We start from the raw sequence: 25,000 nt of genomic DNA on the forward strand, positions 1-25,000 counted from the left end.
CGTTTCTGAAGCACTTCCGTATCAGAGACATCCTTACCCTGATAGCATCCATTTATTTGTTCGTTTGTTTACAGCGATACTTTCTAGTCTGCAAAAAATAAATGTTGTTGTAATGTTTGATTAACTGGGGGAGGTTAATGGATGGTGGATTTTTTTGTACACAAGCGCAATTTTTTAAGTCTCCATGTTTTGTAATTTTAAACTTCTTTCAGTTGTTGACAAAACGGAATCAACAAAATGACCCCCAGACTCATTACATTTTCACTTATGTTTGGATAGACCCTTTCTATGCTCAAATTAATTTATTTATTCAATCTTTGTTGTTATTGTTGTTGTTTTTGTTTTGCTTTTTAGAAGGTCTTGACAACCATTATGGCCTTTTGTGGCCAACCTGGATGCTTTCATTTGTTCACCTCACATGTATGCTATATTAACCACAAGTTTTTTGTAAGTATATATTTTAATCAAGCTGCAACCTAAAGCAAACATTGAGATTCAAAGAACTGCACTTCCACAAGTCCACACTTGAGGCTGCCTTGAGAAATCAAAGACTTGCTGTTAACACCAATGTTAAAAGTTCCTTCTGACAGACAAATGTGGAAATAAGACCCACCTCAATTTCACCTTTGTCTGTTACTAAGTTGATTGAAAGTTAGGTAGAGTTAGCATTTCCAGCTTGGCTGCCATTATCTTATTGCTTCAAAGATTCTCCATAACCCAGTGGGTGGCATTACTAAGACAACATCTAGCCTATGTTTTATAGACTCTATGATATTAATCTTGATTTTGTACAGCATTAGTTACAGGTGTGCAGGAACTTTGACACCATCATGTTTTGGGTCATATTACTGACCCTAGAGTCCAGACCCACTGAATTTGTCAATTTAGAGCTATTTGCTGCGAAGAAAGTGTATCAGCTGCAAAACAACTCCATTATGTTTCTGTTCAATTTGGCTCTGGTATCCAAACAGAACAATTGATCCTTCAGAGTGGTCATCTGGCTGAAGCATTTAGTTACCCATCAGCAAATCAATTTGGACAGTGAAGTAGGCCAGCTCTTAAATAACATCATCAACCCTACTTTAGTTTGCAACATGCTGGGGCTGCTGAGGGATTTAATGAGACGGTGACCAAACTCAATGATGTTAAAATGTTCTCCAGCCTGCAAGTCACCACAGTTTTACTTTTGAGTTTTCTGCCATCAAAGAGAAGCTCTGCCTATGAGCTCCATGACACCATCCACACTCTGAAAGAAGAAAACCTCCACCTGCAGCACCAGCTGGAGAATCTTGCCCGAGCTCTCAGGGACTTGAAACATCTGCTGATAGAGCACTCCAAAGGTAAAGTAAAGCAGTTTTGTGTTATACTAATACACATAGCCTAATTATTTTTTATCTCAGCTTTAGTCCTGATTCGTCTTTTTTTTAAGTTTCTGGGAGGAGCCATGAAAAGGAGTTTGTGAACACCTGGAGGGAATGGTCCAAACATGGTAAGGTGTTCCACTGAAGTTTGATACAATTTATCAGATTCTGCCTTGTACATACAGTGCTTAACAGATTTATTAGACCACCTGTCATATTTGTCTCAAAGACCATCCAGCATCATGAAGTGCTTTAATGCAGACTCTTTCATTTTCAGTGAGCTCTCCACGTTTTACCATTTTGAACAGGAATGAGGGATTTCAAACTGAATTCAAATTTGAGCCGGCTCACTGGGCTTCTCTGAGAAGTCAGAAATTAATCAAGCATAACATTCAACCACTAAAACTCATTTTTCTGTTCGGAATGCAAGTAAATAACTATAATTTGACATATTAATCAAGAAATATTAATACTTTACCATTTTTTCCATTTTTTTGTAAATCAGTAAATTTGAAAATTCATGGATAACAATAATAATTATATTTTAGTATTAAAAATATCATTTGAGTTAAAGAGCCTCTACATATTGGTGTATTAACCATTGCAGAAACATAAAAAATGATTTTGGTAATTACCAATGCTGTTAATTTAGGGCAGCTGTGGCATAAACCTTACTTTGGTTAGGGTTAGGGTGGTCTAATAAATTTGTTAAGCACTGTGTTTGCCTTATGTTTTGCAGGCATAAGTACCGAGACTCACCAAATGTTGCAGCAGGCTCTGTGTTTGATGGAGCTCCATGGAGCTGCACAGCCAAACTTCAACACTCAGGGCGCCCTTCTCCTCCTCCTCTCACCTCTTGTGTCCATGATCTTCCTGCTGCTTCTGTGATTAAGCAGTAAACATTCATCATGCTTCAGACAGACAGACAGATAGATAGAGAGATAGATAGATAGATTTTTGACTGCAATGGTTTTTGAAATTTTTAAAAAAAAAAAAAAAAAAAAAAAAAAAGGCTTGCACCTCCATACACAGTACCTGCACCTTGGAAAGTCTGAAGCATACAGTCTTTTTACAGCTAATATTTTACTAACACCCCTTAGATTTTCCTCATTACAAGTGAAACTAATTGCTGTCATAATCTGCCAATAATCAAAATTAAAACAAATGAACCATGTATGCTTTCTTTGAATGTTTGCTGTGTCTGCATCTGCACACTGCCAGTGAGGGTCAAAAACATTCACCCCTGTGTATTTCAGGAAAATATTGATTCATACCAGTAGCTAGATTAAAAACAAAAACAGTTTCTTGTACAGTGAAAAAGTACGTTAATGGGACTTGATCACAATGACACCTCATTTGTACTTTTATATTTAACTCTGCTTTCCTTCAGATTATTTAGAAGAACTGGAAAATGCTTCGTGTGCTTTGGTGGATTTATGTGTTTGATGTTTTCCTGAATCCAACACTGTTACATTTTGCCGTCTTTGTCTGCTTAATTAAAATGACCCTTTCTGCATAGATTATAAATTGGTGCATTTGTACTTTAATTTCCATTTGATTATGCTGAATGGATGGTTAATTTACATTTGCAAGGACTTCACTGGACTGGCTGTAGTAGACATGTGGAGAGACTACAGTACTTTAGCTGCAGACATGCATGTAGAGAGGAGAGGCAGAGGCCACTGCAGACAGCTCTGTTTAATATGTGCTCTTATCCTATTTTAAAAACATGGGTGGAAGGAGTGGAAGAATTTTCTTTCCAATAAAAAGAGTAGTTACCTTGTTTGACTGGATTTTTAGCAGAGGTAAAATTACTGATATTCCTCAAGTACAGTGCCATCTAGTTCTTTCCACCCAGATGCTAAAATGAACCCAAAGAAGTGCAGTGCATCCTCCTAAATATCCTCATGTGAAAGCATAATAAATGATTTTAAAACAACTCAAAGAAGTATAATAATAGCTATTTCCACCCCCCAAAAAAGAGATAATTTTATGGATTGACAAGAGCTAAATAGGCTGATTACGCATCAGCATCTGATGTATGGTGTTTGTTTACTAAATGCTAATTTCAGCAAGCTAGAACACTGGCGTGATGCAGGTGTAGCGCGATTGCTAGCGCGCTAACATTTGCTACTTTGCAGCAAATGCACTTTGTACATCTGTTTAATAGCATTGTGAGTTTAAAAGGAGAATAATGATCAAAAACCTTATTCTCGATGAAATGTTCAGCCTGATATTGGAGCTGGACGAGAAAACAAAGAAGCCTACAAATGATGAAGTCTGCGTGTTAGCATCAAAACAAAAGAACAAGCTATAGTGGACAGCTGATTGTCATCATCTTCTTGAGGAAAGGTCTGTAACGTAAATCATCTCTTAAATAAGCACATTTTTCTTCTGCCTGTAAACGAATAATAAAGAGTTGAATTAATGTTTAATGTGAGGAAAACATTATTGTTCCTTTGTTGAATATTTCTGTTAAAAGCCTCATCACTTGATAATGGCCTTAGCGCTACACAAATATTGATTGAACATCGCAGTAGTCATTACTACCCCCATTAACCTATATTTTAGAGGAACTATCTCAACCAGTACTAAGCAATGAAATGTCCAAATTAAGCTAAGGTCTGGATCACCGTATGCTAGGAAATCAATCACTAACAACCACTATTTAGTTAGAGAAGAAATCAGTATCAAAGAGGTAAAGATTGCATAACTTGCATGTATGGTAGTTGATCCAAATAGCCTCTGCACAGTGAACAATAAGATCCGTTTGAGAGCCGTTTTTTGATAATTATTACTATTATTATTTTAATAAATGTTGTGTGTGCTGTGTGATATGTGATTGATTAGTAGAGGTGGTAGTTTCTCCACACTTCTCTACCACAGGCAAACCTCATGCTTGATGATGTAATGTTTTATATCAGGTGTGTGATACAACCCAACCAGTGAGCTGATTTAGTAAGACCCCCAAGTTTTTTGCAAGATCGTATATTTTGAAAAAATGATTACATGATTTTTAGAAATCGAACACAGTTAGAGTAGAACACCAGCACAAATATCAACCATATATTATGACATTGCTAAACTTGGCAGTTCAAATGAAGCCAAACTGGCACCTGAATGATGAGCTGTTCATAGATTGATAGATACTTTCTTAATCATTTTCAGGATTTTTTAAAAATTATTTATGCAGCAAAACATTTAGACAACCCCATATATTACAGAAAATACACAAATGATTAAGTACACATATTAGCAACCTTCACAAATTTTAACCATTAAGTACTTTGGGAGCTGAAAGAGCCAGCTCTTCCCACTGAGCCAAGCCAAAGATCTGCATCACTGAAAAGAGCTAATCCATAGTTTACTGCTGCTACTTTCAGTGGAAGCCGTAAGGGGATATGCATCCATATAATTCATTTCAGTATGTTTTCCTGTGATAATGACTAAATTTTACATGTTCTCTCGAGAACTCAAGGACTTAAGAAGTGCAGACATTAGCTTCATTTTCAGTAATGGAGATGCTCACTTGATACAAATATACTTGATTTAAGATCAATTCCAGCACCAGTTCTAAAGGGATTCTTTTGTCCCCAAAATATGCACCAGGCTGGGCAATATACTCAACATATTATATGACTTCCTTCTTCTACATCCACTGAAATTATCCCTCACTGATTACAATCAGAGGACACTTGGCTTCATATTTTAATTATCATGTTTTTTGTGAGGAGAGTGTTAGTGTGTTGTCAGTTTTGCATCTGTTTAGTGTCTAAATAAAGAGGAAACAATTAAGGTTTTTTTTTGCTTCATTACAGCTGTTGTGTGAAAAATGCACACTGTGTATGTGTTTTTGTGTGTTTGAAAGGGGGTGGAGGACATCTAGCACATGCGTGTGGCAGTTGCTTGTTCGCTCGCAGCTGGAAGCTGAGTGAATGCATCAGAGGAACTGCTCAGACTGACAGAAACTGGATGAGGACGGATGGGCTGATTGGAAAAACTAACAAAAACAAACCCCAGCATGGTAAGACTTTTCATGCTCTTTTAGTGTTGCCGGACCAGGTAAAAAATGATGCGTTATGAAAATCTTGTGTTTCATGATACAGTTATGTAGTAGGCTGGTGTATTTTTCATGCAAATTTAAACTCTGCAAAGAGTCTGCTGCCCAGCATGCTTTAGAAACACTGCGCTGAGCAAGGGTGTTAAAGAGAGATTTAAAAACACCAGAACTGAATCAAAGGTTATTTAATCTTAAATAATAGAAAGCAATTAGGGATTACCAACATAGACAAATAATAATATTACAGTAATTGCAAAACAGTGGTAGGAATAAAATAGTGGAAAAAGATTCATTAACTATACGTTTTTAACTATCACATTGATGTAGAAGCACTATGTTACTAATGACAGTTGTGAATGTCATAAATGATGAAGATTTATCACTATCAAACAATATTACTGGGGCATGGTTCTTGATACTCAAATGTAGAGGTACTCATGCGTTCACAGATCTTTTCCCATGTAGTTTCATTACTTTGCATATCAATAATGTTTTCTTTCAGTGGCAATAGAAGACATCTGCACACATAATTTTAGCCTCTGTTTTTTAATCCCTGAATTAAATTTTCCCTGTTAGGCCTGTGGCCTCTTGAATGGGAAAATATTTATACAAGTCAATGTGTGGGCTAAAAACCGTAATGAAATGCTAAACAGTGTAAATGATCTGAGTCACAAATTCACACCCACAGGCTCTCAGCATTATGTGAGTATAACCAGCCACAAGCCAATCGAGTGATTCACTGACTCATTTCAACTCATTACCTTCGCCAAGGAGGTTATGTGATCTGCAGGGTTTGTTAGTTAGTTTGTTCGCAACATAACTCAAAAAGTTTTGGATGGATTTTGATTAAACTTTCAGGAAATATCAGAAATGGCATAGGGAAGAGCTGATTAGATTTTGGGAGTGATCTGGATCACCATCTGGATCCAGGAATTTTTTGAAGGATTCTTTACTATTGGGAGAAAGGGCTAATGGTGGAGGTCTGCGCTCTCCGAGTGCTTTTCTAGTTAATAATGTTCTCATGTCTGAAATCAAGGATTTGTTTTTTTTCCCCTCATCTTTCAGGCAGACCTCTTGGGGTATTTTGTTGTATTAATTGTAAACTCCTCTCAAAAACGTTTTAGAGAAAAAATATCATCATGTAATGCAGTTATATCTTACTGTATGGGAGATTATGATATCTTTTTTTAGATTTCAGTCAATTCAAAAGATCAAGGTTCAGAAACTTTTAATTGTAATTGAATATTTAAGACATGATGCACCAAATATGCTCGGGGCTGATTGGGATACTCTTTTCATAACTTTTAAAGATTCTTTTGTCTGTTTTTCAAATGAGTTCTGTGATGGGATCTATATGTAAAGCTGCTTGTAGTGCCTCCTCTTGATATGTCACAATAACGTATTTCCTAAGATGTGGCTTGATGCCAAACCCCCCCCCCAAAGCCTGAGCACAGAAACTTTGTGAAACTTAATGTGTCAGGTGTGCAGTGCATGAATATGTGACTGCATCAATTTTGAGAAGATAAAAAAAACAAATTCTAATGGGAGACACTATGATGACATCACACTTTGACATACATTTTCTTGTAAAAAAATTCTGTAAACTTCACACTTAATGAAAACCTGTCATGTCTGCTTTTATTCTAAATATATAAAACTAAGTGCAGAAGCAAGCCCCACCACCTTCCTCCTTAATCATTCAGTTTTAACCCTTGATGTTCCTCTCAAGATCAAAACTGTATTCTTGGCATGTTTTGCTTCAACATGCCTTGATATTTGTGTAAATTCAGCATTGCATAGGCTGAATTAGTGGCACATTGCAACAATAAAGGATCAGACCTTACATGGACATATTGAAGATCATGAAAGCATATGTGATCAGACAGGCAGCTTTCCTTGCAGAGGACCAATAACTGATCTTCATAGTACAAAGCTCCGCAGCCTCTTTTCATCTCATGTTCAATGAGTGGAGGGCCACAATGTGAGCTCTATAAAGTGGTTGAGCCCATTCAAGGGACTAAAAAGGACAAAGCAGAGCTTGCTGCAATAGACTCACAACCAAAATAGGAATGAGTCAAAAAGAGAAAAGAGAGGGGAGGGCATTAAGAGCAAGAGACACTAAATGAGAGGCAGTTATTTCAAAAATAATGCTGAAAAAATTTGCTAGAAGTTTAACAAAATGTAGATCCTGTGCAAAATTAAGATCCAGTGAGGTCAGCTGTAAGAATGCTGTTTATGGTGTTTTAAGTGAATGAATGAATGAAAGAAATTTATTTCAGTTAACTTGAAACAAATAAAAAAATTTACAAGATCAAAATGAAATTTCTAAATTTCCAAGCTAACCGAAAGGATGTAGGCAGAAGCTAAAGCTTATTAAAACCTACCCCTCTTATTTTACAAAAACATAACCATCACAGAAGTAAGTACCAGGGGAAAATACAAGATAGAATAAAGATAGAATTATTTTCTCCTTTTTTATCTTCTGATGTAGTTGAATACTAGATAGAAAACTCTAGATATCTAGAGTTGGTTACAAAAACCTACAATGATTTAACTGAAGATTATTTGCCAGTCTCTGCCTCTTATAAATGGCAATTATCAGGACTGGTTACTGATCCATAAAATATTCATTTTATTGTTAAATTTTGGTTCTTCTTTTGGAAAATGAAGTATATCTCATTCTTTTTCCAGGTTTTGTCCTGGAGATGTGTAAATGGCATTTTCTAAGGTAATTTATTTTCCTGTTTTTTTTTCAACAGTCAAATTACTCATTACCCATTATATCTAATGGAGAAACTTTTCTGTAGAAAAGGACAGCCATTTCTGCAGCATACTCTTTATCAGTGTGCCTGACACCTACACAGTGGCAGCATCTTCAAGCATCAAAGTGCATTTATAGAAACTGTCGGTCTTTGTGCTGTGGTCTTGTTTGCTTTTAAATCATTCATGTTGGGACCATCTATAACCTAGTGGTTATGTTCGTGCACCCAATGTGCAGAAGCTGTTGTCCTGGATGTGGGGAGTCAGGGTTCAAATCCAGCCTGTTGCGCCTTTCCTGCATGTAATTTATTTACTCTGCCCATTTTCCGATGCTATCCACTGTCTTATCTTCAAATCCAAATTTATTTATAAAGCACATTTAAAAACAACGAAATGCTGACCAAAGTGCTGTACAGTAAAAATTAAAAACAATAAAACAAACAATAAAACACAGACGCAGGACAAAAGTAAAAACTGGAGGACATAAATGGATCAATTAAAACAGAAAGGATTAAAAGCCATATTCTCAAGCAGAGCCAAAAGCCAGGGAGTAAAAGTGCATTTTTAAGTTTGGTTTAAAGACAGGCAGAGAGGGAGACAGTCTAACATGAAGAGGAAGAGCGTTCCAGAGCTTTGGCCTCAATCGGAAGCCACATCTGTGTAACAACTTCACCAGGTCTGATTCCCAAAAACCAAAATGGATAGTTGAAAGTGAGCAGATGCTGTAATAAAATACACCATCACTATGTAAGGTCATCAGTAAAGTGAAATTACAGCTCAGGTTTTAACTGCTGACATTATAAAATTAAAATTGGACCTTTTCCTTTAATGTGTGCTTGCTCTCTCAGCTGACATCATGGATGAAGCTCTATGGAGTATTCTTCTTGATTCACAAGGAGCTCTGCAGTAGGACGCATGTTTGAATCTGGATGCTCACACAGATGACGTCCCTCCTCTGCGTTATCATCCTGTCAAGTCTGGCAGTCTCTTCCCAACTTGGTGAGCCTCTAGCTCTTATTGTAAGGCAGTTAAGGTTGATGTTGTCTGTAAACATCAGGGTTGTTTCATGGTGGTGGAGAATGCCATTAAATGTTACATTTTTCCGGTCTGTACCAGGTTTGGAGGAGGTTTTCTTCAGTCCTGAAGACCAAACCGCTAGAGAAGGAGAGGGGGTTTTCTTTCAGTGTGTGTCAGGGGAAAGTTCAGCTCCTGCAAGCATCACCTGGCTCAAAGATGAGATGTTGGTCAAGAGAGGACGACAGATTCAGGTGAGTAGACTCATTCATTAAATGAATTTCAGCACCATACAATAAAGCCAAGCCAATACTCCCCTTTTGATTTAATGCTGTAGAATTTTTATTTTACCGTGGAAACTTCTGTTGTTGTTGTTTTGCTTGTTTTGGCTATTGTTAAGAGTCTGTTTCATCATGTTGAGCTTTCATGTCCACCAAAGTATCCTTATTGTAGCCCTTATTATTCAGCATCTGGACTAGAGGCACCTATGAGAACCTTTAGAGCTGGACTTTTTTAGATGTGGAGGTCCAGCAAGTAGCCGAGAGGAGACTTATCTTGGCGGATAGATGTTTTGGATATCATAGGTCCAGTTGTGCTTTAGTACCTTCATATGTGTTTCATGCTTGAGAAAGCCAAGGAAACCAGCTTCTCCTCTGTTCCCCTAATGATCAACTGTAGGCAGATTTAATGCTATTTGATTTAAAATGCATAGATTCAAACTTCAGCCAAACATTCACTGCTGTTTTCATAGTCTGAAATGGAAAAAGTAAAGGAATCCGATTGTTTCCCAAATATTAATTTGAGTGTTTCAGTTTATTTTTTATTTCAAAGTTAGTTTGTTTTTTATATCAACAGTGTAAATCAAAATGCATCTTGACTCTGCAGGCCTTTTATGTGATATAATGTCCCGCATTAGTGCAGAAAGCAGAGGGACATGCAGCTTACTGGATGCTGGTACTAAATAAATATTCTTGCCAATTATTCCCCATGGTAGTGGTTATGTAATATATTGGTTGTATGCTAAGTCGCTAGTTCCAACAAGAAAAGTTTGTGTTCCCTTTAGCTATAGTGTCCATTGACTGCGGTTTTTTGTTTAGGGTGAGTATGGAGGTGGTAACCAGCAGAAGACTTCTGGCACTTTGCACCTTTTCAATGTAACTTTGGAGGATGATGGGATATATGTTTGTGTCACTCACAATCCTTCACTAAACATCAGTAAGAAGAGCAGACCGGCTAAGCTAACAGTCCTAGGTGAGTTCAAGCTCATGTTTTTATTCTAAGCTGTGAGAAAGGTCACTGTTCACTGAACTTAGCAATTACTGTACATTACCAAAAATGTAATGAAGTTAATCTTATTGATAAAATGAAGTTTTGCCACATCTTGGTGTTGACAAATTCTCCTCTCCTCAGCTTCTCTAAGATTTGAAATAGATCAGAGACTGGCAGCACATTATTGCCAATAAATTTCTTTTAGAACCCAACTGGACACAGGGATAGGTTGTCCACAGGTCTAAATAGTGTATTTAAAGTTGATAAATCAATTTAGGGAAATTTAAGGCTTTTTACATGCAAGTCTGTAAGGACTTATATTTTGTAGCAGTTCATTTATATGGATGAAGGCTAGTATTTCTGCTTTTGCTCTTATGTATACTTGTACACATAATTAATAAATTTAGATGTACCAATATGTCTCTATTGTTTGCTGGGATAATTTACAGCTAATCTAAACTTATGGAAATAAATTATAAACATTTTTAGAACTCAACTTTAGTGAGCTAAAGCTTATCATCTGCAACAGTGGAGGGATTTCTAATGCAATACTATAACCACTTTCAGGTCGCTTTAGTACAAAAATCAGACCATCCATTGATAGCTACGTTATGGTATCAAACTGAGGTATATTTTCTCGTGGTCTGATCTCAAAATGCACCTAGAATGCTACAACAAAGAATACTACCAGCATTTTTCTGTTTATATTGTCATATTTTTATCAAAAGATTTACAGTATGTGACTTTGTTGCTTATTAAATGGGTAAGAAACTGAAGATTCATTGGGGTGTAAAATGTATGAAGAGAGTCTTGAAAAAGTATTGGATTTAATGTCATATTTTTTGTATACATCCTGAAGAATATTGTTCAATTAAACTTCTTTTTAAAACCTGTTGTAATTTTAAAAAATTATCAACATACATTTTTGTTGCCGGGTTATGTCTCTGCACTCTGCCTTGCAGGGGTCCCTCGAAGGCTGCAGGTCATCCAGGGCCCTGAAAACATCACTGTTGCTATGGGAACAGAGGTGTCAATGCACTGCACTGTTCATGGCTTCCCTGTTCCCATGGTGCACTGGTTCAAAGACGGCTCTCTCCTGACCAACAGCTTGACCTCGTTTAACCTGCAGAACAATGGACAGCTGCTCACATTCAGGTGCAGCACAACTGAGACAAACAGAATATTCATTCTTATTGTTTTTTAACCAGATTCTTATGATAAATAAAGACCTACACACTATGAAAATGCTACTACTTTTGAATATTTTTGTTTTGTATGTAGTTTTAAGCAAGTTATTATATACATTTGTATCCTGCGTGACTAATGTCTCACTTCTTACTGTGCTGTCAGGAATGTAACCAAAGCGGATGAGGGTTTGTACCACTGCGAAGCATCGAATGAGAAAGAGTCTGTCAGGTCACAAACAGCCTTCCTTCTTCCAGCAGGTAATGTGACCTAATATTAATGAAAAAATAAATTTTCAATTGAACCATTTCAACCCTAATTAAATATTTTTAACTGGTTAGAATAGGCTGTTTAAACTTGAATATTGTGTTTCTAGAGATGGACTGGAGTTTCATCAAACAGCCAACAAACCTGACGGTGAAGAGAGGAGAAAATGTAACTGTCACCTGCAGGCCACCATACAGCAGACCTACAGCTCAGGTGTCCTGGTTCAAAAACAACAAACTTTATACTCCATCAAACCATGTGAGCATGCTGCCCACTGGAGACCTCTTCTTCCACAGGTGCTTTGCATTTGTTTTGTTTGTTGTTGTTATATTAATATATTTGTGGTAATTTTGTGTAAATTAACTATTGTTCCTATGAAAATATGAGACCAAAATATAAATGAATGTTAATGATGATTAATTTTATGTTTCCCCTCAGTAAATGCTAGATAGAGTTTTTTTCATTGAGCTGCATCAAATGGCTTCTTGACAGATCCCCTTTTAATTGTCTTAACACCGTTGTCAAACTCTGCTGCACGTTTCAGTCAGTTCTTTTGGAATTTGCAGCATTTCTAAGTATGCTGCTTTTTTTAATTAAAGCAAATAATTTTAGCCTTTGCACTCATCAGCCATAATATTTATGTTTAAAAGTACCATTACATTCAGGGCTACTTGATGACAAAAAATCTGCAACCAAATTTAAGATTTTCTTTAACTGTGTCTTTTCATCATTCTCTGCAGAGTCCAAGAGTACGACAGTGGGAGCTACTTCTGCAGAGCCTCAAACATCCTCCTTCAAAGATTTCTAACCTCCAGGAGAGCCGCATTAACTGTGCTGGGTATAACTCTCTAACAGACTTTTTTTTCACTCTTGTTCCAATGGTCACTCAAATATTGCCTTACCTAATTGTCTTGTGCATTTTTGTGCCTCTTATCTTTGCCTGGTAGCCCCTCCATCAGTAAAAGTATGGCCTCAGGTGCTGACGGTACCCATGGGTGCTCGGGTGGTGCTGGGGTGTCAGGTGTCAGGTCACCCTCTGCCCTCCATCAGCTGGATGAAGAGAGGTCACTCCAAAGTGACTGGGGGCAGGATTTCCTCTGGGTAAGTTTAGTTTTTGTTCAGAAGACTATTTTTTTTTTTTTTTTTTTTGAAAAAATGGTTGACAAGATTTTCTTTCTTGTAGCTCTTTAATGTTTAGGATTTACATGTTTTTCATACAGGCAGAGAAATGCTACTCTCTACATCCAATCAGCTCGCACCTATGATGAAGGAGTGTATGTGTGTGAGGCCTCCAACACACTGGGCCAAAGCAGCAGTGGAGCAACACTGAGAGTTGCTGGTAATTTTGACATTCATTTATTTACATAGTAAAGTACGAACTTTAAAGAACATGTAAGCACATTGTTAGTTAAGATGCAGGTCAACTCTCCATGTTGGTCATTATTGTGTTACTTTGCAATGGTTTTGTAGCACATAGTTTCAAAAGCCATTGAATATCTGAGATAAGATTCAAATTTTTGCGACAGTAATTGCTAAATGTTACTCGGTACAGCCTAAGACATAACCTCTAAATCTGAAGTGCTGTAACTGAGTTTTACATAAGCCAGAAGGTCGATTTTACTTCTAGACAAAGCTGCTCACACTATTTCCACTAGTTTCAGGTCTCAAGGCTACGCTAAGCAAATCTTTTGGTGGCTAATACATTTTGTATCTTATAATCCTTCTCAAATGAAGTAAGAACTTAAAAATCAAGAAGGCTTTACTTAAAACCAGGATTGTACCGACAAAGGTTTTAAAAGGTAATTGAAAGTAATGTGATGCACTATCTACGTTCTGACCTAGTAACATATATTGAATTCCTAAATTCTTTTATTTGATACATTTTTTGTTAACTTGCATAAAGCAAGTGCCTGTTTCGCCTTTTGCTCTCTCTTTTTTCCTCTTAGTGAGTCCCATCATTGTGACCTTTGTAGCTCAGGTGAGCTGCAGGATTGGAGCTTCGGTGGTCCTGCCCTGCAGGGCTGTTGGGATTCAGCCTATAACATATACCTGGACCCGAGGGGGGGCAGATACACATTTACCCATCAGCCCCACTATAGAAAGACACATTGATGGTGAGTCCTAAATGTGATCAAGGGAATTTCTACACAGGTAACGTGCTAATTTCCCCACCCCTTCTTCTGTGTACTGACCAAATGCTGCCATTTGTATGATTGATCTCCATTAGATATACACTCCTAAGGTGTATATATAAAAAAAATCAGATTCCTACATATACATAAACTGAATTGTTAGCCTCATTGCATAGTTGCCTATGTCATATTTGGCCAAATTTTTATATCTGCCTAACTATACTCTCCTAACGGCGCTGATTCATTGTGCGTTACTTTTCTAAAAACCTTAAAATATGACAGGTAATTATACTATGAGGCTAACGATATGAAACATTTTTATCTCTTGACTTTAACGTGGGGGTATTATGCCTTTTTTCAAAGCTTTACACCATCTCTCTGATACCCACATAGTAGCTTCACATGGTTTACAGCTCGAAAAACTTCTCATGTTTCTCACACTGGCATCCTGAAAAAGCCTTATTTTAACCTCCATCTGAAACGCTTCGCTTTCGCTGCTGTCTCTTTAACACCCCCCTCTCCACGGACCTACTTTCCTCTGATTGGCCGATTTTCCGGAGGCTGGCCGGCGACAGGACTCAATGTTTTGTGCTTGCCCCCTCCAATGTGGCTATGTTGCTATGCTAGTACTTGTAAACTTTGAATGAACTGGTCTGAATGAGTAAATTATGGCGAATTTTGATATACGTCCGTACGTGTTAGACCCAGAGGCTGATCCTGATAGTTTGGAGAGAGAGGGGGAAGAAAACCAGCAGCAGCGAAGGATAGAGCAGGACGTATCTGTTTGGTAAGTGTTTAATTACTGTGTTACTAAATGGCTAAAAGGCCTTGTGTGGGCGGTCTGTTCCACTTTGCCGGCAGCACGGATGAACCAGTCAGGAGATCCTATTGCAATGACCTCATCAGTTTGCTCCATCGAAATCTCGTCTCAGAAAGATCTCGGAGAGATCTCAGAGAGATTCCCAACAAACCGTTTTCATCAGTTTACTCTCTAATTCCAAGAATACTGCCACGTGCGTTTATCTTGCGGTTTGAAAATTTGCAGACGTGAAGTATGGACACCCAATATTGTGACTTTATATTTATGTTTTAAAAATCGGAAAAGTATAATATCCCCTCTTTAATGATATGCTCCTTTGTGTCCCTTGTAGAAGATGGTAGTCTGCATATTTCCAGCATGCAGTATTCTGATGCAGGGGAGTATTACTGTACTGCTGAGAATCGAGCAGGACAACACCAGAGACACATCCTCCTCCGTGTCACAGGTACACAGTTACATCTACTTGTTCAGTTGTAAAGATTCGGTGAGTTTTTAGATTTTAATGAAACAGATTAAAATCAATAGAGTGCTGCAGTAATGAGTCCTGAAATCTGGCAATATGTTGGCATTTAGCACTTCTGGTTCCATCGTCTCTTTTTGGTTTGATGCTGAACACTGAAGAGATTTTAACAGCTTTTTGTACAGCATGAAAAACACCTGGAACTGCTTCACTTGCACTCTTTGAAGCTTTTTCACATCATAAAAAATTAAGTTGCTAACAAGTGGCTAACTAGGACTACAGAGCTTGTTGGGGACATTAAAACTTCATCTCGACAAAGATGTAAACTGCCCTTGGTGTGGGTTTTTGTGCCAAATCACTCTGTTTCAACTTTGTAATTTGTGGGTCATACTAAAAAGCAAGTCTTGCATAGGAGATGTGAGAGTGCAAAACAAAAGTTGGGAGCTTTGTGACAGTGATATTGAAGTCAGCTGACTATGATGAACTATATGTGCAATGTCATAAACTTTTTCTTTTTTGCCACAGAGCTTACTTTCAGTGTTAATCTGGAAACTCACTGATTAAAATTAACAGGCTTTTTGTCAATGGAACTTGTGCAATACTAACTTGTTGTTCAGCTTAAAAATACATAATCTCTGCAGCACTCCATACTGATGCCTTTATTTAAGTCACTAAAGCAAACAAGACTATCCAAAACAAGACTGAGTATTTCTATGTACTAATCGTGTATGCATGCAACTACTGTCGCAATGTGAGTGTCAGATGAAATGAGTTCACTGATAAAAAAAATGAGGTACAATTTCTGTGGCTAAAGGGTTATTTCGGTATTTTTGAAGTTGGGTTGTATAAGGTACTTGTTACCATAGTTCTGCTGTTAGCCTCTAGTGATTTAAGAAAGTGTTGCCTCCTCACACAGGACGCACTTGGAGACACTAGGCTATACAGTGTAGCAGATAGGTACAGCAGAGCCGCACAGTTTAAAGAGTTCAAGGAAAAGTGGGCAAAAACCAATGCTGGCTCAACTGTATGCTATACTGAAGATTTTTGAATCATTTTATTTTTCACCCAGAAAGCCTCTGTGTTTGCAATGTGAGCTTCAGCTACATACTCTTCTGCCTCAGCGTATCTGAAAAGCTGTTTATAGGTCTGCGAAGCCAGCAGACTTTAAAAAATTGAATATAGTATACAATTTAGCCAGCATTGGGTTTTTGGCCCATTTGTACTATAAAACCTGCAAAATTACACAGAGAAACTATACCTGTAAGCCTAGCTCCTCCAAGTGTGTCACATTTAAAGGGGCAAATCTCTGAAACCACTGGAGGCTAATGGCACTGGAGTCAAAGTACCTCATACAACCCAACTTAAAATACTGAAATATCCCTTTGGATTCACAGTTTGTGATTGTTAAAGTAAAGTATTTATGTTTTTACAGGGCAAGATAATCTGAGAAAAGCAAGAACTATTGTTTCATTCACAGGGGGTGCAAAAATCAACAAAAGAAAAAAATGTCATCCTCTCTTTGAAGGCAGAATTTAATTCATATTACTGTATGTCACATGTTTTCATGGGCTGACTTGAGATAGTTTCCACATTTACACACCTCAAAAACATTACAGGATGCTCACCTTTCCTCATATGCACAGGTTTCTTTTCTTGCTGATTTTCCCTCGTGCTGTTCTTTGTTCAAAGATGAACATCATCCAGCTGATAGAAGGAAGCAGACAACACTGGTCTTGTCTGCTGTGAGTAATACAGTTTTTAAGCTCTCTGCTGAGTTTGTTCATTGTGGCAAAGTGGCGCACAGACTCGGTGGGATTTTTTCTTTGTGGATTCTGTCTAAGCTGTGAGTTACTCTTGATTGTGCGTTCTCTTTGCAACTTTATATGGTGACATTTTGGTGTAAGAGTAACAGTATAGTACTGCACTGGTAGCTGTGGCCTATTACCTATGCCTTGCTTGTTTTGTGACGCTGTCTCCAAAATTCACAAGTTTGTGCCTGTTTGGAAATTCTGAGTTTTTGTCTACATACCTTTAGAGCACCAACACTAGCAAAGAACCAGCAGTCCCCTGGTCCCGTGACTCTGTGGCCGAGCAGCGCCTTCAGATGACACAGCGTCCTCATGTACAGACACAACATGAGGAGGTAACATGTAAGTGCTAAAAGGAGTACTTCTATTTCTTCACAGCTACATCAGTTCTATTTCCAACTAAAATAGGGGTGGGCAGCTAGCAGCCAAGGGCCAAGGGGCCACATGTGGCCCTCCACCTCAGTGCAAACCCCCCAATGTCTATTTCAAATACCAATAAATTATCAACTTTAAGGAAGAAAGGAATTTTTTCCATAAAAACAATAAAAAACGGAAACATTTCTCTTATAGTCTTGCACTGCTGGTAAATGGCCAGTCTTTAATGTTAGTTTTTTTAAATCAAAATAAATTAAAACTTCTTTTCAGTTTCCTTTGATTTATTACATTTTTATTCTGATTTTATTTTATTTTTTATTTTTTTATTTTATTTCAAATTAATTTGTAATTCATTTTAATACAAGTTATTTTAAGCTTTTCATTTGTTTGAAAAATAGTAATTAATTCATTAACCTCTTAATTTATTTATTTGTATTTCTATTTCATTTGTATTTTTTTTCATTTTATTTTATTTAAATTGTATTTATTTTATTTTTTTATTTATATTTCTTTGATTTTTTTTTTTATTTACTTTTGTTTCCTTTTTAGTAAACTTGGAAGAAAACATACAAAATAAATATAAAGTAACCTCAACCGCATTCAAAAAGCTGCTTGAAATTAATTAAACTTTGTGTTTCTCATTGGATTAACTATTTCTATTTGCACCTGAGTTCAGAAACATAAATGTTGGTTTAATAAATTATCATGAAAGATGCATATTCTTCCTTTCATTGAATTATTTGTAATCAGAGGGTTTCAGTTTAGAATATCCAACAATCTGTCACAATTTGGCACTTTGGCATTGGCAATAAAATAAATATGGCCCTCTTGGTAACAAAAGTTGCCCATCCCTGAACTTAAATTAAGATAATTATGGAAGTTAAAAGCAAATGTGCTATAGCAATGAAAAAAGAAGGGATCAACTTTTTTGTGTTTTGTTTCCAGGCTCAACAGACTGTGGTGCTACTAGAAATAAAGAGCCAACAATTTTAAGGGGAGCTGTGGCAGAGTTAAAGATGTCATTTGGTCGACTTTTACAGCAACAGCGGATTCAGCCAACAACCCACCCAACTCAGCTGTTAGTCACTCAGATGCAGCCTCCAACATTGGGGAATCCTCCACATCCAAATGTTCAGTCAGTAGAGCTAAACCTCTCCCTACCGGAGACTAGTAACCCCTTTTTGATTCCACTTAGTGAACCACTGAGCCAGACATCAACAGCTGCTGGTGAAGTTTTCAGCACAACCCTTCAGTATCTATACACTGACAGTCTGTCCCATTTGACATTGACACTGCCAAGTGTACAACTTCAGGATCACATCAGCAGTGAGTCAAACTCTAAGGAGATGGATATCCATCTTGGTCCATCCAGTCAAATTACAAATCCTTTTACTGAGAGCTCAGCTTCTCTTCAACCATCAAGGCTTCCTGTCGCTGGACCCTTTGGCTTCCTGAGTTCACAGTTGGTTCTGCATTCACTGTCTCCTGTAACGCAGTCCAAGACAACCTATCCTGGCTCAGACACCCTGTCTTCTGCTTTATATGCTGAATCACACCGATCTCCAACTCAGCCAAACTGGGTTGTTACAGAAACACAATTTTACCAAATATACCAAGAGCCAACCTCTACCCAGATTTCTCAAACCAGTCTAAAAAATCCAGGTTCTCTTCTACCTCAGAAAACGCAGCCTTCACCAACCCTCTTGAAAATTCCTCAGTCTGATAATCATCAAACATTTTCTCAAAATTTTGTCCCAAAGTTTCAACTGGAGTCATCAACAATCCAACATCATCTGCCCCCCACAAAAACTCCTACGGTCACAAAGTCTCAACCATCCCAGATTTATAGCCAGTTGTCACGGGTATTTCTCAAATCAAATTCAACAATGGCAACACTTTCTCAAACCAAACATCAATCGTTGCAAACACTGCACCAATCAGAAGCTCCCCAACCACGGACAGACACTTCTCTGATCCAACACAAAAACCCTTTCATCATTCGGCCTTCAATCTCTACAATTCATCCTCCTAATCAAACCCCTAATCCTCCAACAGTGGATCCTGAGATTCCTGTCATTCATCAGGTCAATATTTCTGATCAGGTGCAACCAAATACAAGCAGGCAAGGTGAAGCAGATCAGTCAGATAAATCAGAACATGAGACAAAGCTGACAGAGTGGCTTAAAAGGAACACCTCCCAATCACCAATGACCAGCAATGACCCAAGGTAGCTAACATACTAAGATGCTCAGTGTTGTGAATATGGATATTATGGATTTACATATTTTCTGTCTTACACTCCAGAGTAACACAGCAATCCCCATCATGGCTTCCAGTGCTGGAGAAACATGACATCCCCATTGTAGTGGGAGTGGGTGTGTCTTTGGTCTTCATCTTCATTACTGTTACTTTCTATTCGGTCGTCCAGAAGAATGAACCGGCACCAACGAGCCGAGCAGGTCAGAGCCCCAGTCACCTCATATGCTAGCATGAATATTTCAGGGAATAGTTTAGAATAAGGGAAATATGCTTAATTATGATTGGTCAAAGAAGCTGGAGAAAGAGAATACGCCATCGCATCATGGGATGAAATGATCCATTTTTGAGACGGATGGGTCCCAAGAACGTACAACTGTCAGATCAGGCTTTTATATCATACTTTACATGTTTAGTGTGACCTTGGCTTAGGGATCATTTAATTTGCTACTTGATACTATACTTCATTTTGGTGAATTCTGTTCTTGTTTTGGACCTGTGTTTTAATGACGCAAAACAGCTTTTCACATAAAATTTGTTACTATTTAGATGTAAAAGCGCTGTTAACTAAATCTGTGTAAAGCATATTTACTACAATATTAAACTGTTTCCTTCACCAATTAATTAATTCATTGACAGCTCAGAGGAATCTAGGTGTTCCCCTTCGACACGCTGAACGTCGTGCTGCAGGACGAATGTATGAAAACAGGTAGATACACTCTAATTTCTCTTGTCTTTCTTTCTGCATCCATCTATTCTCTCTTCCTGCTTGTCCCCCTACTATACTCCTTTCCAACCCTGGCATGACTTAGGCATGAGTCTGGTTCTACTCGAGGTTCCAGCCTGTTTAAGGGAAGGTTTTCCTCGCCGCTGTAATGCTACTTGAGCTCATGGTTGCCTTGAGATAATTGGTTCTGTATTTACACGATACCAATAAAGATTGATTGGATTCACAATGTCAATTAGAACAAGTCTAATACGTGTAATGATAGGTTGAACTTTGCATCAAAGACACAGACAGAACAAGAGGCTGTTTTTCCACAGAGCTTTTGAGAGCGATGATTGCGTGGCTGTGATTGAGCAGAGCCCCAACACATCTGACACCAGAGCCCAACCTCCAGGACCAAGCCTGGTCACTGTGCAGATGGAGCCCACATTTGACGATGTTCAGGAGGACACACCACCCACTCTGGACAACCACTCAGTCACTGTAGAGACGTATCCGGAGCCCATTCTTGACACAAAGGTTTGACAACAAAGAAACTTTTGAGTCTCTCAAGGATATTTTTAAAGTTTGTATTAAAGTCCCTGTAAAGTAAAATACGAAATTTATGATTTAACACACTAGATATGTTTAAAATAAGGTTGCTGTAAACGTGAAATCTCTGAGGTCTACGTGAGACTGAGTTTTGGATTTATCCTGTCAGGAAGTTGTTCACCTCTTTTCTGACTTGGTTTAATTTAAGCAGGCCAAATATCTGAGTCCACAACACTGGTCTTGATGGGAAATTACTCCACCCCCAACATAGAATCACAGAGCAGTTAATCTTAGTACAGTCTGTTGATAGCTGATGTCAGTGACTTCAAATGTCAGCTGTCTGCTTACAATCGGCAGACTCAAACAGCTTTTGAAGCCAATCCATGGCAGCTTCCATATTGAAATCGCTGTCTCTGGTTGACAGGAGGTAGCTTTTGCCTGTAAAGCTATCTGTCAATCAAATGAGATCAGTGTGCAGTAGGGTTTTCCCTAAATATAATCAAAACGATTGTGGTACACACACACACACACACACACAAAAACTGTCTTTTAAAATGTGTTGAGTACGGGACTTCCGGTGTTCCTGTAGCCAGCCTCAAGTGGACACTCGTGGTATTGCAATTTTTTTTGCAATTCTGCATTGGCTTCACTTTTGAGGACCAGAGGTTGCCGCTTGCATTCAACTGATACCCACACAGAATCCTAGACCAGATATTGTGTATTTTTCATAATTAATTATTAAGCATAATATTTGTTGTTAATCAAAAGCACAGTTGAAGCTGATAACTCTCAGTTAAAGTGATTTAATTGAGAAAAGGAGAAAGCCTTATTGGTCTACAGAGTGAGCTTTATGAAATTTTAGTGTCTTAAGTGTTGTCATTTGAGTCAGTATGTGTGGGGGTTAAAGATAAGAGGTATGAATAGAGGTCAATTTAAGATGACGTATCATTGTTGAAGTTAAGTTTTAATTCACAACTGCTTTCCTGTCTTTGTCAGATTGATCCCTTTGTGGAGGAGGAGAAGGGCTGCAGTTTGTCACAGCCCAGCATCCACCTGCAGTGTGCCGAGGACTGGACCAGTAACACAGGAGACAACCACAGCCCATGTCAGGATGCTTTACCCCCTCCATCGTCCTTACCCTCTCATTCAGCTTCCCCCTCTCCACCATCCAGACCTGCTGCAGGCCTGCGGTCCTCATTAACCCTGCAGAGTTCTGAATCATGTGGAGCACCAATCCATCACAGCCTCAGCATCTCTCATGGCAACCCTCCTCTGCTCCTCTCACATCATGTCTCCTTGGGCCTTACTACTGTTGCAGTGGATGTCCATTTTTACCCAGCAGCCACTGTTTCAGTGGCAGGAGGCACTAGCACTCATATTAATTCAGTCTCTAATTCCACGTCAGTGGCTGCACCCCTGTTTGGTCCAACATTAGTTAACAGTCAGGAAAATGACTAATCAAGTGCAGATTTCATCAAAGTAAGTAGCTAAGATAAAGGAATCAAACATCTAAAACAACAACCCATGTTCTACTATAAATATACAACCGCAGCCATGCTAAGGAATATGTGTAATATAACATTTAAATGAGAGACAAGAACAACAGGGCATTTCTAGACTAAATAAATGGATAAAAATTACATGTTTTGTCATTTAAAACTAAGTTCAGTAAGACATGCACACCAGTTAACAGGTGCTGGATCCAAAACATCTTAAGATAGAAGAAAAAAGGTCTGCACATATTTCTTTCCAACAAGAGATGTTTTGAGCCAACATGCTCCTCCTCAGACTTGTGAATGCATCTGACTTGTCTCCATTCCATCATTGCATAACCGTCTTGGTACCCAACTAGATAATGGTGGACTTCAGTTGTGTTTTGTCACATGCATGCTCATGATTATTTAAGATGGCACATGCAAGATGCATGCAAGGCTGAGGAAGAGCATGTTTGCTTGGTGGTAATAAATATGTAAAATGGGAGCTCCCTAGTATGCAGACCTTTCTTCTCTATCTTAGAAATCTTATAAAGCCATTATAAGTGGCCTTACTGGTTCATGCTGCAAGCTATTTGCAAAGCATTCTAAGGTCGCTTATAGCACAAACTGAGAAGGCCACTTTTAACAGCTTTTCTCCTTCAATACATAAGGGATGCAGTTTTAAATGAACAGAGTCGTTGGTTCAAATGAGAAAGAAAGCTGCAGAGATTGAGCCTGGTCTCTCAAGTTAAGCTTAGGTAATTGAACTCACAGCAGAAGGCTGAGAATAACTCTGGTCCATCACAAGTAATCAGCAGAAACCATAAATGAGATAAGGCAACAGAGATTCAGCACACGTCATGTAGCATTATGTAGCATTTTTCAAGTAACATCTAATGTTTTCACGGCATGATAAACAATTTATGTCATTTAGGGTGGCTCTGTCGTTACAGCCACAGTAATGAAAGACATGTCTCATCACAGCTCAGAACTTTTCTGGTCTTCAGAACTATTTTTTGACATTTTGTATGCTAAAATTCTACATATTGTGACTGTGAGTGGTATTTAGCACCACACCAAACTCTAAACTAGAGGGTAAATCAGGATAACGCCAAACTGAGGTTAGCTTACAGTAGAAAAAAGCGTATTGAGCTGACTTTTTTTACAGCAGCCACTTGAAGATGTGTCATAGCTTTAGCACGGTACCTTTTGTGTAACTCTCTTTATGTACTCTGATCAATGTAAAATATAGTACAGGCTACTACTGTACAAAGCTTAGTTGCTAGTCTTTATTTCTCAGATTGTTTTACTTTTTCTTTGTTTTGCTACTGAAATAGAAACCACCTATGTCACTCTGACTCATAATAGGCCTATAATATCAGTTATGGGGTAGTTCATATACATTATTACATAATTGTGTTTGAAAGTTTATTTCTTAGTGAAACAGCCAAGGAAATTTAACTCTGCCACAAAATATTGCATTCTTTGTTTCAGTGACCTGCTCATTCTTTTTTATCTTGCTGCCTGACTGTTACACACTTTTGATACCAAAGGAGGCAATGTGGGGCTGTATCAATAAACATAAACACAATACAACCAGAGTCTACAGCGATTTTATTGCATATAACATGTTTAGCTGGTGAACCATATTGTCAAGCTTTTCATTTAGCATTTCATATCCTTTATCTATATGTCTACTCTTGAATCAGCTCACACTGTTACTCATTTACGCCTGTTCATATTTGTAGTTCATTTAAGAATCACAACTTTGTCCAGAATCACAACTGTCTGAAATACATTTAGCAGTTACCTACTTCCTGTCAGCCCTCTGTCCTGTCCTCATCTCTTTTCAGCCTATTCCCCTCTGCCATGATGTCTGTGCTGAAAATATCGGCTTAACTCTTGAAATGAGAGGTATCCAGGAGTGGAGAAGAATATACCCTTGGAAAACATGATGAACAAAACAACTTTGAATCAGGAATAATGACAGCCTTTAAAGACTCACACATTTCTTGCAAGGGATTTTATTGATTTAAAACTATACCCTTCTCATAAGTATTAGGAGATACATTTTTCTGCCAGACAGAATATAAAGTGTGATTTACTGTCTTTGTTTTGTTACAATAGAGGATGATGGCCATTGTCATTTTGTACCATAAAAAAAAATAAAATCAGGCCTCAATTCTTTCAGGTAATTTAGATCAAATGCAACTCTGCCATGTTTTAAACAATGGTATTTTATAGAAGGTTAAATGAATACCTTGACATGAAAGCAGGCATTTACTGTGTAACAGTTCAAATCAAAAGTCTCTCGGTAAGCTACCACAAGAAGGAGCCAGACAACCAAAACTGCAAACTGGAGATCAGCCTTCACTAATTTTATAATTTAAACATTATGTGACTTTTAAAAATTTCCTCCTCAAATCCTGAACACTTTGAACATTGAAAATGTGGGGTTTTGCTGCCATCTGTCAGCCAAAATGTTGATTACTTCAAAAAC

At 37.9% G+C, this 25,000-nt stretch overlaps 1 protein-coding gene and 1 long non-coding RNA gene across 3 annotated transcripts; one reads left to right on the forward strand and one right to left on the reverse strand.

Annotated features, from left to right (window-relative positions):
• Window positions 1-7: 7 nt before the first annotated feature.
• LOC121509492 lies at window positions 8-3,646 on the reverse strand. Its single transcript, XR_005991879.1, has 3 exons — window positions 3,568-3,646; window positions 2,121-2,243; window positions 8-88 (listed from the first exon to the last, which is right to left on the reverse strand). It is a non-coding gene; the product is annotated as an uncharacterized LOC121509492 (long non-coding RNA).
• LOC121509488 lies at window positions 3,638-24,060 on the forward strand. Of its 2 annotated transcripts, XM_041786911.1 has the most exons (20): window positions 3,638-3,713; window positions 5,230-5,385; window positions 9,030-9,180; window positions 9,298-9,449; window positions 10,293-10,446; window positions 11,427-11,619; window positions 11,815-11,909; window positions 12,026-12,212; window positions 12,657-12,754; window positions 12,864-13,017; window positions 13,137-13,255; window positions 13,863-14,030; window positions 15,200-15,313; window positions 17,018-17,070; window positions 17,364-17,478; window positions 18,457-19,738; window positions 19,816-19,970; window positions 20,407-20,476; window positions 20,812-21,013; window positions 22,022-24,060. In XM_041786911.1, the coding sequence occupies exons 3-20, from the start codon at window positions 9,111-9,113 to the stop codon at window positions 22,481-22,483; spliced, it is 3,843 nt and encodes a 1,280-aa protein (XP_041642845.1). In that variant the 5' UTR covers window positions 3,638-3,713; window positions 5,230-5,385; window positions 9,030-9,110; the 3' UTR covers window positions 22,484-24,060. The 2 variants fall into 2 exon arrangements, with proteins under 2 accessions (XP_041642845.1, XP_041642846.1); XM_041786912.1 differs by lacking the exons at window positions 3,638-3,713; window positions 5,230-5,385 and adding an exon at window positions 8,118-8,149.
• Window positions 24,061-25,000: the final 940 nt, after the last annotated feature.

The sequence above is a fragment of the Cheilinus undulatus genome, linkage group 5, assembly GCF_018320785.1.
Source record: "Cheilinus undulatus linkage group 5, ASM1832078v1, whole genome shotgun sequence".
NCBI lineage: Eukaryota > Metazoa > Chordata > Actinopteri > Labriformes > Labridae > Cheilinus > Cheilinus undulatus.